This window comes from Lissotriton vulgaris, chromosome 12 (assembly GCF_964263255.1).
Source record: "Lissotriton vulgaris chromosome 12, aLisVul1.2, whole genome shotgun sequence".
Taxonomy (NCBI): domain Eukaryota; kingdom Metazoa; phylum Chordata; class Amphibia; order Caudata; family Salamandridae; genus Lissotriton; species Lissotriton vulgaris.
In genome coordinates, this window is record NC_141700.1 from 38550857 (window position 1) to 38563538 (window position 12682).

A 12682-nucleotide genomic window follows, 5' to 3' on the forward strand; every position below is an offset into this window, starting at 1 on the left:
TTTCTACCAAAAAACACTCCGCTCGACGACGGCAGTGATGACGACTTCTGTTTCTGGCTCGTCAACGTCATCTGTGTCGACAAAGGTATGCCTCAGTTTTAAAACTGTCTCGTCGACGATTCCTATCGCCTCAACGTCGAAGAAGAGTCTCTTGTCGTCATCAGGATCTTCGTCGACGATGGTTGTGAAGAGTGCCTCCTCGTCATCGGTTGCTCCGTCGACAAGTGCTCTGTCGACGGCTGCTTCATTGACGAAGGCCTCGTCGACGGCGGCTCCGTCGTCGGCGGCTCTGTCGATGACGGCTCCATCGACGGCGGCTCCGTCGACGTCTGTACTGTCGTCGTCGACAGTGGTTTCATCATCCTTCGCATCTTTGCCTCTGGTGCCACTTTCTTCATCTGGGTCTGGTTCTTCTACTGTTGACCCTCTGCACCAACGTCGCGAGGTACCTTTGGACCAGCTCAATATTCCAAGTGACACGCAGCCTCCATCAACCCTATTTGCCACAGGTTCTGAACAGGACTCTAGTTCTGAGGAAGACTAGGATGATCAATTCCGGGCAGCACGAAGCCCTTCTGGACTGGTCATAAAATGTCAAGAAAATGGAGATGATCATGATGATTCGTATTTACAAGAGGTGGAACCTCCTACTCAGGTTCCTACTGCGACACTACCACTTTCCCTCATTTCCAATCTCCAATATATGTTGGAAGATTACAACAGGCTCTCCTTTGCCTACAGTGCCCGCGCCTGCAGCAGCTCCGGCTGCTGCTCCGCTGCCACAGCCAGCAGAGCCATCTGTACCGGTTACGACCTCTATTCAGGTCCATGCTATGGTGTATGAAAATGATGATGATGATGATGATGCTCGCCCAGAGCGAGAGGACGGCGAGGTTCAGGATGACGGTGATGATGATGGCAATATGGCAGATTGGGACGATTACCAGCTCCAAACACCGTCCCCGCCTCCTGGGACTCCAGGGGATTCCCCTCCTGTTGACATTGCAAGCTTTCACCAGCTTATGGATAGAGCGGTGCTTCGCTTTAAACTTCCTATGGTCCAAAAGGACGAAGACTGTTTTCTTTACGACTTTAAAAGTCAACCTTTCAAACAGGTCTGGACAGTGCCCATCATCGACTTTATTTGGAATGAGGGTGTCAAGTCAAAGTCAAAGTCAAAGAATTTCTATAGCGCACTACATACCCAGAGGGTCTCAAGGCGCTTAGGGAGGGGAAGAGGATTACTTGTCAAATATCCACGTTTTAAGTTGCTTTCTGAATGCTAGGTGGTTCTGGGTAAGGCGAAGGTAAGTGGGGAGTGAGTTCTATGTTTTAGCAGCCAGGTATGAGAAGGATCTGCCTCCCATGGTTGTCTTGTTGATGCGAGGTACAGTGGCGAGGGCTTGGCTGGAAGAACGTAGTTGGCGGGAGGGGGTGTAGAAGGACAGTCGTGAGTTGAGGCATTCTGGTCCGATGTCGTATAGTGATTTGTGTGCGTGGGTTAGCAGTCGGAAAGTGATCCTCTTATTGACGGGTAGCCAGTGGAGGTCTTTCAGGTGGCCCGAAATGTGTTCGTTACGCGGGATGTCTAATATGATCCTGGCTGAGGCGTTTTGGATTCGTTGGAGTTTCTTCTGGAGTTTAGCGGTAGTACCTGCGTAGAGGGTGTTTCCGTAGTCCAGACGGCTCGTGACCAGAGCATGGGTGACTGTTTTTCTGGTTTCGGTGGGGATCCAGCGAAATGTTTTTTTGAGCATGCGAAGAATGTTGAAGCAGGATGAGGATACGGCGCTGACTTGTCTGTTCATTGAAAGTGAAGAATCCAGGATAACGCCTAGGTTCCGTGCATGGTCAGTCGGGATGGGTGCTTTTCCAAGGGCTTCCGGCCACCAAGAGTCGTCCCATGCAGAGGGGGATGTACCTAAGATGAGGACTTCTGTTTTATCCAAGTTCAGTTTCAGACGGCTGTGTTTCATCCATTCGGCAACTTCTTTCATTCCTTCGTGTAGGTTAGCCTTGGCGGTGCTGGGGTCATTGGTGAGAGATAGGATCAGCTGAGTGTCATCCGCGTAAGAGATGATGTTGAGGTTGTGTTGGCGGGCGATGTCCGCGAGGGGGCTCATGTATACGTTGAAGAGGGTGGGACTGAGTGAGGATCCTTGTGGTACGCCACAGATGACTTCAGTGGCCTCGGACTTGAATGGTGGAAGGCGGACTCTCTGGGTTCTTCCGGATAGTAACGAGGTGATCCATTCAAGTGCTTTTCCTTGTATTCCGATGTTTCTGAGGCGTTGTAAAAGGGTGCTGTGGCAGACTGTGTCGAAGGCTGCAGAGAGGTCGAGGAGGATGAGGGCGACTGTGTCTCCATTGTCCAGTAGAGTTCGAATGTCGTCTGTTGCTGCGATGAGGGCGGTCTCAGTGCTGTGTTTTGCTCGGAAGCCAGATTGTGAGGAGTCGAGGGATTTGTTGGCTTCGAGGAAAGCGTCGAGCTGGTTGTTAACAGCTTTCTCGATGACTTTGGCCGGGAAAGGAAGGAGTGATATTGGGCGGTAATTTTTGAGTTCGGTGGGGTCCGCTGTGGGTTTTTTTAGAAGGGCGGTGAGTTCAGCGTGTTTCCAGCTTTCCGGGAAGGTGGCGGAGTTGAGGGAGCAGTTGATGACGTCTCGGAGGTGCGGTGCTATGACGGAGTCTGCTTTGTTGAAGATGTGGTGAGGACATGGGTCTGTGGGGGATCCTGAGTGGATGGAGTTCATCAGGCGGATGGTGTCCTCTGTGGAGATAGGGTTCCAGTCGTTAAGGGTGTTCAAGGGGGGAGAATGTTCATCATATGGTTGGGTGGGTTGGTCTCCGGGTTGGTTGTCGAAGCTGTTGTGGATGTCTGCTATTTTGTTGTGGAAGAATGAAGCTAGGGAGTCGCAGAGGACTTGAGAGGGGGTGATGTCGTTGGAGTTGGCCGAGGGATTGGTAAATTCCTTGACGATGTTGAAAAGTTCCTTGCTGTTGTGAGCGTTGTTGTCTAGTCGATCCTTGAACGCTGTTTTCTTGGCCTTTCGGATTAGTTGGTGGTGTGAGCGGGTGGCGTTTTTGAAGGCGTCCTTGGTGCTAATGGTTGGGTCTTTTTTCCAGGCCTTTTCAAGGGAGCGGCAGAGTTTCTTGGACTTCTTAAGATCATCGTTGAACCATGAAGCCTTCTTGCTGCAAGGTTTGCTTTGACGTTTTTTCAGTGGTGCTAAGGTGTCGGCGGTGTTGGATAACCATAGGGTGAAGTTGGCGGCGGCTTGGTCTGGGTTAGAAGAGTGGGCTGGGGTGTTTAGAAGGAGCGATGAGGAGATCTGATCGATGGTGATTTTGTTCCAGTTTCTTTGCAGAGTTGGTTGGAGGTGGTTGATGGGTTTCGGCTTGTTGTAGGTGAAGTGGACGCAGCTGTGGTCAGTCCAGAGGAGATCCGTAGTATGGCTGAAGGAGACATGATTGCTGGAGGTGAAGATGGGGTCGAGTGTGTGACCTGCGATGTGGGTGGGGGAAGTGACCAGTTGTTTAAGTCCGAGGTTGGCGAGGTTGTCCAAGAGGGTGATGGTGTTGCGATCGTGGTTCTTTTCAAGGTGAAAGTTGAGGTCTCCCAGAAGGATGTAATCTTTGGAGGGGAGCGCGTGTGGAGTGATGAAGTCCGTGATGTCTTCACTGAATTTTGCGCGGGGTCCTGGTGGTCTGTAAAGGAGGGTGCCTCTGAGTGTGGTCTTGGGGTCGATGTGGATCTGGAAGTGAAGGTGTTCAGAGTTGGCGAGATTGACGTCAGAGCTGGTAGAGATGTGGATTGATTTTTTATGGACGATAGCGATTCCTCCTCCTGTGTGGCTGGTACGGTCCTTGCGTGTGATCTTATAATCTTCAGGGATGGCAATGGTGATGTCTGGGGCGGAGGAAGCGTTCATCCATGTTTCTGTTAGGAAGGCGACGTCTGGAGAGATGGTGTCTAGTAAGTTCCATAGGTCAATGGCGTGCCTGTGGACCGAACGGGTATTGAGAAGGATGCATTGAAGGAGATTGGGGTCGGGAATCAGTGGTGTGGTCGTCGCGGAGATGTTGTCGGTGCCGATGAATTTGCAGGAGTAGCAAGAGAAAGGTCAGTGGGTGTGTCCAGGGGCGGCTTGGACGCAGTTGGGGGCGCGACCGGGGTTAAGGGCTAGGAGGGCGGCGGCGTCGTAGGTAATGCGAGAGGGCTGGGCAGCGCGAGGGGCAGGGGGTCTGGCGCTGGGCGCGGTCCAGGCGCGGACGTGCGTAGACGGGCTTACCTTTGGCGCACCTTCGGCGCGGCCGTAGCGCGTGGACGCTGCGCGTGGGACCATCTGGCTTAAATGGTTGTGCGAGGGGGCGGAGCGTGGGAGGGTCAGCTGGGAGGCGGGATCAGAGAGGCGGGTCAGGGGAGAGGAAAACACAAAATGGAGGGCAAAAGTGAAAGCAAAAGCAGCAGCGAGGGCACAGCACAAAGATCGTCAACAGGCAGCTAAAGGCACACAATTTCACCACAATACCTCTGCCAAAGCGCCACTTAGAGACTACTTAACGATGAAACACAGCGCAGCAATGAGGTGCACGTAATTAACACAGAGCGCCAAATGAGATTCAACAACTAGGGTTCTGAAGCGCCAATCAGTTACAAAGCGCTAATGTTGAAGATCGGATACACGCTGTAAGCTTTAAAGGCTGTGTATCACAGAGCGGGATGCGGAAAATACAATAACAACAGGCACAATTCAATAAATGGCAAAGAAGAATTTAAAGCGCTGCGCGAGTAAAAGCTTCTGAACGCGATAGCGTTTGTAATGGTAACGATACCAGGCGCAGTCAGGGCTTCAGCTGCGGTGCAGGTGATGGTAATAATAATGATTCTGGCAGGAGAGCGAGGGGAGCGACCGTTCAGGAAGGAATCCCGGCGGTCAAGTGGATGCAAACGCAGAATTCCATCCCGGCACAGCTACCTCGTTTGGAGAAGAAGTATAAGGCGCCCCATGGTTCTCCAGCTTGCCTGGCTGCACAGCCTAAACCAGATTCCGTGGTCACACAGGCCGCGTAGTGCCGTTCCAGAAACCCCTCTTCTCCAAATACTTCTCCTCCTGATCGCAAAGGTCGTCGCCTTCGCTTCCACTACTGTGAGGGCTGCAAATTCTCTGGCCATACTAGGACGCTACGACCGCCAGATGTGGTCTGACATGTCTGCCTTTGTTGCCCTCATTCGTGAGTCCTCCAGAGCAGAGGCTCTAAAGATTCTTCAGGAGGGGAAGAGAGCGTCATAAGAGATCATAGACTGCTCTGTGGATATCTCCTGCACTGGCTTCCGTCAGCTCGCGGGGGCAGCTGTTCTGGGAAGTCAGGGTTGGCTTCGTTCTACCTCTTTTCGCCAGGTGGTTCAGGCGAAAATCGTGGACATGCCTTATGACGGCGAATCGCTCTTTGGTCAACACGTCGATGAAGCACTACAGACGATAAAGAAGGATACCTAAACGGCTCGTTTCTTAGGCACTTTGCAGTTCCGCAAACAGACTTTTCGTGGTGTGTGTAGACGCGGCACCACCTTTTCTTTTCGCGGGGGGATCCAATCAGTACTGCTCCAGTCGCAACAGTCCTCTCGCCAGCAGTCTTCCAAATCGTACCGGGGAAAGTCTTCCTATAGACACTCCGCTTCCAAGAGGCAATGGCTTGCCTTCCCCGCTCAGAGTTGGCGGTCGAATCTCCCTGTTCTTTTCTCAATCACCTCGGACCATTGGTTTCTGGACATTGTATCAAAGGGCCATGCCTTGGAGTTTGTCAAGATTCCTCCTCACACTCCTCCGACTGGTCCGCCTCCAGCGCACCTCAAAGAACCTTTCCAGTAGATTCGCATCATGATTCAAAAAGGTGCCATCGAAGTGGTTCCCAAGTCTCAGAAAGGGATGGGATTCTATTCCCGGTTTTTCCTCATCCTCAAAAAGACAGGCGACAAATATCTAAAGTGCCAATCCTTCTGCATGCTCACGCTCGTGGAGATCCTACGTCTTCTCTCCAAGGACGACTTCATGACTACCATCGACCTCCAGGACGCTTATTTCCACGTGCCAATTCTTCCACAGCACCGGAAGTACTTGCGCTTCCGGGTAGGGCGGAGAGACTTTCAGTTCAGAGTGCTGCCTTTCGGCCTGCGCTCTACCCCTCGCGGCTTAACAAAGGTCTTGGCTCCAGTGTTGGCTTACTTGCGTCTACAGGGCGTTCAAATTTTTCCATACCTAGACGATTGTCTAATCAAGTCGCAATCTCGCAGTCAGCTGTCCCGGGACACTCGACTCTGTCAGGCCTTATTCGCTCCCTCTGTCTTTCCATCAACACCGAGAAGTCTCAGGTCGACCCAGCTCCTTGCAGAACTTTTCTAGGCACCACTCTGGATACATCACTAGCCAAGGCATTCGTGTCTCACGAGCGTCACTGCGGATTCTACACTTGGTGGCTCTTATCTGTTCAAAAGAGTCAGTTTCAGTTCATCTATTAAAGTCATTTCTGAGGATGGCGTCCTCCTGCATCTCTCTGATCCCAAATTGCAGGCTCAAGAGTCGCCCCATTCAGGAAGAATTGGACAGACAGTGGCGTCAGGTCACCGGCTCTTTCAACGTTCTGGTCCTAGTGACCGCCCGGACGAGGTTGGCTCTCCAGTGGTGGGCGCAACCGCCCAACGTTGTTGCCGGGACTTCTTTCCTCACCCCGCTCCGAAACTCATTCTGACGACGGACGCCTCCTTGGAAGGATGGGGCGCACACCTTCAAGGGCTGTCCATAAAGGGTAAGTGGACTCTGTCTCAACGCTTCTGGCACATCAACAGGCTGGAGTTAACGGCCATCTTCCTGGCACTCAAATCGTTCCATCTTCTGATTCAAGGAGAATCGGTGCACATCCAAACAGACAATACCACCAGTATGCACTATGTGAACAAGCAGGGCGGCACCAAATCTCCTCTCCTGTCTCGTCTGGCACACAGTATTTGGGATTGGGCACTTCGACACCATATTACCCTGACAGCAGTTCACCTAGCAGGCATCTCCAACATACTGGCGGATTCCCTCAGCAGGTCTGCATCCTCGACTCACGAGTGGGAGCTGCATCAGCCGACTCTGGACTTCATCTTTCGGCGTTGGGGTCATCCGCCCATGGATCTCTTTGCAAGCCCTGTGAACCGGAAATGCCCGTCCTTTGCAAGCTGGCTTCCCCATCCAGAATCGTCTGGGAATGCCCTTTTGATGGACTGGTGCGATCTATTCGCCTACGCTTTTCTGCCGATTCCACTAGTTCCTCGAGTGTTATGGAAGATGCGGAGACAGCGGTGCCACATTCTCCTGATCGCTCCCAGATGGCCTCGCCAAGCGTGGTTCTCGGAACTGCTGCTTCCCTCACAGTGCAAACCCAATCTCCTTCATCCTCGAGCGGATCTCCCCACGATGGACAAGGGTCAGATCTATCATCCGTACCCCTCCTCTCTCAAATTGGAATTTGAGCACCTTGGATTTGCCCATTTGAACATTTCGCCAGCATGCCGGGACATTCTTGCCAATGTCAGGGCTCCGTCCACAATAAAAACCTACAAGCTAAAGTGGAAAAGATTCTGTCACTGGTGCGCAGGTGCCAACATCCATCCCGTTCATTCCCCTCCGGCTCAGTTACTGCCGTTCTTTCTACAACTGGCACAATCAGGATTTTCCCACTCCGCTTTGAAGGTTTTCTTGGCCGCAATCTCTCGCTTCCGGCAAGATGGCTCCTCCTCTCTCTGCTCTTCCAGAGTCATTCGTCAATTTTTCAAGCGACTGTTCAGGAAGTTCCCGCCCATTCGACGTCCTCCTCCTACCTGGCATCTCAATATTGTTTTGGCACAATTGATGAAGGCGCCATTCGAGCCTATCCACAAAGCGGATTTAAAGTTTTTGACTTGGAAGGTAGCCCTTCTGCTTGCTTTAACCTCTTCACGTCGTGTGAGCGATATTCACGCCTTTACCATTAAACCTCCTTTCATCCAATTCAAATCGGACTGTGTTGTGCTTCGCACCAACCTGGCTTTCAAGCCTAAGGTGCCCACTGACTTTCACCTCAATGAACCTGTTTTCTTAAAGACTTTCTTTCCCAATCCTCAATCTCCAGCACAGCAACGTTTGCATTCACTGGACGTTAAACGATGCCTGAAATTTTACATCGACAGGACGCCACCCTTTCGCAAATCTGATCAGCTGTTCGTTGCTTAAGGACGCAGGCGCAAGGGGCGTTCAGTTACCAAGCCAACTATTGCACGTTGGATTTCTTCAGCAATTTCTTTCTGTCATCAGAAAGCTGGCAAGCCTCTTCAATCATCAGTGACAGCTCTTTCCACCAGGGCGATGTCATCCTCTACTGCCCTGTTTGCTGGTGTGCCGATTTACCAAATATGCTGAGCAGCTACGTGGTCCAGCAGGCACACTTTCACGAGACATTACTGCCTTGAAACGATCAACTAAGCCGATACGGCAGTGGGCCAAGCGGTGCTTCGCAATCTTTTTAACTAAGGTGATCCTCTGTTTTCTTCCCTCCACCTATATGGTTTATGTGATGAAATTGCAAGCATGTGAATCTATGAAAGACACCCTAATACTGGAGAAGAACAATTGTTACTTACCTGTAAACAGTTGGTTCTCCAGTATTGGTGTCTTTCATAGATTCACATGCGACCCACCCGCCTCCCGTCAGAGGCTCACTTCTCCTCCTAGACTCTTTTTGTCACTCCTGTACTACGAAAATCTGAGGGCCTGAGCCTCTGAGGAGAAGGTTCTGGAGGAGTGCTTGCCCCTGATTGGCTGTAGTTTGGACTAACATAATGACATGGATGTGTTATACAGGTTTCTTCTTTTCTCCATGCATTCCTATGTGGTTATGCTAACCTGGTACTTATAAGTATTTCTGGTATTGCAATTTATGTGATATATTTTTATATACATATTTTATTGGGATTCTCTTATTGCTATTTTATTTACCGTGGGGCTCCCACTTCGACGACGGGGAATATTCAAGCATGTGAATCTATGAAAGACACCAATACTGGAGAACCACCTGTTTACAGGTAAGTAACAATTGTTCTTAGTTGTGAAACATATTGTCATACAGATTTTTTATCTAGACAGTGTTTACAATATTGGCAAAGAAAAACAAAATTAGAGGATACATAATTTAACAAAGCATGAAATATTGGAAATGATCACACTGAATGACAGCTGTACATGTATAGTCTGTATCCAGGATAAAAAGGCTACCACATGTATTTATGTTAATGTTAGAACACAATTTACCTTCTCATTGGTAGGCTGAAGATCAGGTGTGACCATGAATATGTTTACCAGCACTGCAAAGAAGACAACATAATGTAAGCTTAAAAATGTTAGTTGTTGATAACTGATATATTTGTATAAAAGGGCTGTGTGTTGAGACCACCAAAGTCTTCACTGAAATAAAAGTACAATTGTATATAAGTAGTATCATATAATTGCCTGATCTTACAATCCTTAAACATTTAAAAGGGCCAACGTCATCTATCAGTATGCTGAACAGTTTAATGCTTCTATCTGGACAGTCAAGGGATTAAGATTAGAAAGCATTAAGTCATGACAGATATGGAATACATAAATGCAGAAAACTGACAGTAGTGAGAATCAAAGCCCCAGCTTCACTTGGCATTGTCCTGCCACCGAAGGCTCTGCTTATCCAGCAGCTCTGTCTCAGCTTTCACAGAATTACCATGCTTCCTTTTTGTGGAGAGTTTTAAATAAACAGACACTGAAAGAGTACTCTAGATCTTTGTCTAATATAAGTGTTGTGTTTGTGGACCCTAGTCTGATGAATGAACTAAGGTGTGCAGTGTTCAAACAATATTAAATAAAATTCACAGTACAAGTTACCATTTCAAAGATTCATTTGGTTGAATTAAAAGCAGTGTAATGTTTAACATCATAACGGGTGAGGTGAGAGTTGAGCCTGCACCATTCCTTTTAGGGGTCACTATATCTCAGTTTTCTAACCCATATGTTACACGAAGGGCATCCCTCTGTGCTCTGCTCACTTGCTCAGGTAAGTGTACTATTCTGACCATATTTCCGTAGAACTAGGGCAACATTAAGCCAGCATTTGGTTGCTTCAACAGTGTGGTCAGACTGTGTCTAACTCTTCCAAAAAGGCCTGTTTAGGCCTTGTGTATCCTGTGACAAGACTTTATTCTGTTGAACCTTATAAAGGCTGAAACACTATAGATGAAGACATCAGTATGGCTCACTCAACTCTGGAGGTGAAAACAACAGTAACCTTGTTGACGATGACCCCACTGGCTATAACAATGCAGTCAACAACAACTCCAACAACGATTATGATAATGTTGTAAATGGAATCATCGTCGACATGATGATGATGATCATCATCATGTTGATGGCGATTACATTTACGACAGCTCTGTCATCAACAGTACCGTTGATGACAGTACTGTTAACAGTGAAGAGATATGCTGTGGTAGAGAAGGCAGAGTTTCTACATCTCTCATCATTAGGAGACCCTCCTATTTAACCAACAGCCACTGTTTACTTATGAACATATTGGTATATAAGGATATTAAAATGCTTGTTATTCTGATTCAAGCATGGAATCTATGAAAGCTCCAATGTTGCAGAAAAAACAGTAACTTGCCTGTAAATAGAGTTCGCCAACATTGGTATCTTTCAGAGATTCACATGCAGCGGCCCCTTCTCCCTGTTAAAGCCTCACCTACTAAGTCCAATTGATCAAATTTGTGCTTTAGATTAAACTCTCAAATATTGCTTGAAGTTTTGCTCTTTTTACATTAGGTGTGTTATCCTCTAAAGTGACAATATTTAAAGCCTTCTTAGACTATATTTAACATTACACTGCTATTTTGAGCTTTCCGTGGACTCCCAGCACGAAGCTGGGAAGAGTCAAGCATGTGAAAGGTGAAAGACATCAACACTGCAAAACAGTAGTTAAAGGTAAGCAACTTTTTTCTTATGCTTCACAAAGTAACTAAAATGGTACAATCCATATTCTTATGATGTTAGTAAGACTGAGGAGGTCACGTTGCTAAAGTGTCTAGGTGCACTGTAATAAGCCTTTGGTATTCTACAACAGTGCTCAACTCTTGATCTACTGCATAACACGGAAGAGGTGGGAAAAGCTGTCACATTACCTTTCTGCTTGGGTTTATACACTGGCTTATCAGTCTGGATGAACACTGAGGACCCCTTGCTGTCAATCGTAACTGTGGTGTAGTTATAGAAGATGTACCCATCGTCTGTCAGGTGCCGGTTTCCCCAGGCTTTCAAATGGGCTTGGCCTCGGAGACCTGCGGGAACCTTTGGAAAAGCACATAACAAAACTCTAAAAATAAAGCCTGACTTAGGAAAAGTTGGTATATGCTAACAAGGTACACTTAATCCAAACTTCAAGGGCACAATATCCTCATCCACGCCCGGCATCGCTCTTTCAAGTAAACTCATTAAAGATGCATGTGTGTAGGAAACTGAATGTTTTTGCAGTCCCCCCCCCTGCCTTTTACCCCTTTTTAGCTACTGGATGCTGGATTTTGACTCTGACAGGGCACTGAGGCCTGCCTTCCCAACCTCAGCGTCAGTGCTCTTTCCTTAAAACAAGGTGATCCCCAATTGTAACCCAATTGGCATGGGCTTTAGTACCCTTGTAAGACCCTAGTTAATGGTACCTCTGGTACCTAGGGCATGGATACGAAACAGGGTCCCTAAGAGCTACAGCATATCTTATGCACCCTAAGGGACCCCCACACAAATTCCACCCAGACTGCCAGTGCAAGCTGCATGACATGGTGCAACCCATATTTGAAAATATGACAAGGCAGACTCCTGTGTGTCATGCCAAAGACACTGCATGGGTTATATGTAAGTCACCCCTACGACAGGCCTTTCAGCCCTAAGGCAGGGTGCATTCTAGCACATGTGAAGACTTATGTGCATGTGCAGATATGCCCCGTAATGTCTAGTACCATTGCTGGATATTACAAGTGAGCAGGGAAGCCATCTTAAGGTATGTACTAGGCACTGGTCAAAACGAGTTTACCAACTACATAATGGCTTCACTGAAACCTATGATGTTTGATATCAAACACCCTGCATTAATAAATATCATCTAGTGTGTTGGGTGACTGGTGCTGTCCAGCCTGCCACCACAGACACGTTTCTGACCACTTAGGAAGTAAGATCTCTGCTCTCAGAGGTTGGAAACCATGCCTGCTCTGGCAGGAGGTGCTTACACCTCCTCCAAACAGGATGGCTAGTAAATTAGCATGTCAAGGCAGCGAGCTTCAAAGAGCACACCGCCTTTGATATGCGAGCCTGGCCTCCCCAGACCTGGAGGATGTCACCCCTGTCCTGAGGCCTATTTGGCACCAGGACGGTGTGGAAATTAGATAGTCAGGAGGCGTGTTACTATTACAGGCTAGTCACACCCCTAGGGTGGGGTACCTGAAGTGAACAAGAAAGAAAGAATTCCACCATTGTGTGTGTGGTGAAATTAGGAACTCTGGGACAGGGTGATACCCACTTCTCACAGGAAGTGGTCATTAGGGGCTTTAGTGACCCCAGGGTTAAATATCCCATTGGCTGCTACCATTCAC

The 12682-nt window shown here is 48.6% G+C and overlaps 1 protein-coding gene across 2 annotated transcripts in view; it reads right to left on the bottom strand.

The window, feature by feature from the left end:
• The window catches only part of CPAMD8 (C3 and PZP like alpha-2-macroglobulin domain containing 8), a 1208079-nt gene that overhangs the window by 1106219 nt on the left and 89178 nt on the right, over positions 1-12682 (bottom strand). For both annotated transcript variants that reach the window (XM_086946939.1, XM_086946938.1), the window contains exons 4-5: positions 11225-11390; positions 9330-9382 (exon numbers count right to left, since the gene is read on the bottom strand). In XM_086946939.1, coding sequence (XP_086803065.1) covers positions 9330-9382; positions 11225-11390 — 219 coding nt within the window. The remainder of the gene's footprint in view (positions 1-9329; positions 9383-11224; positions 11391-12682) is intronic.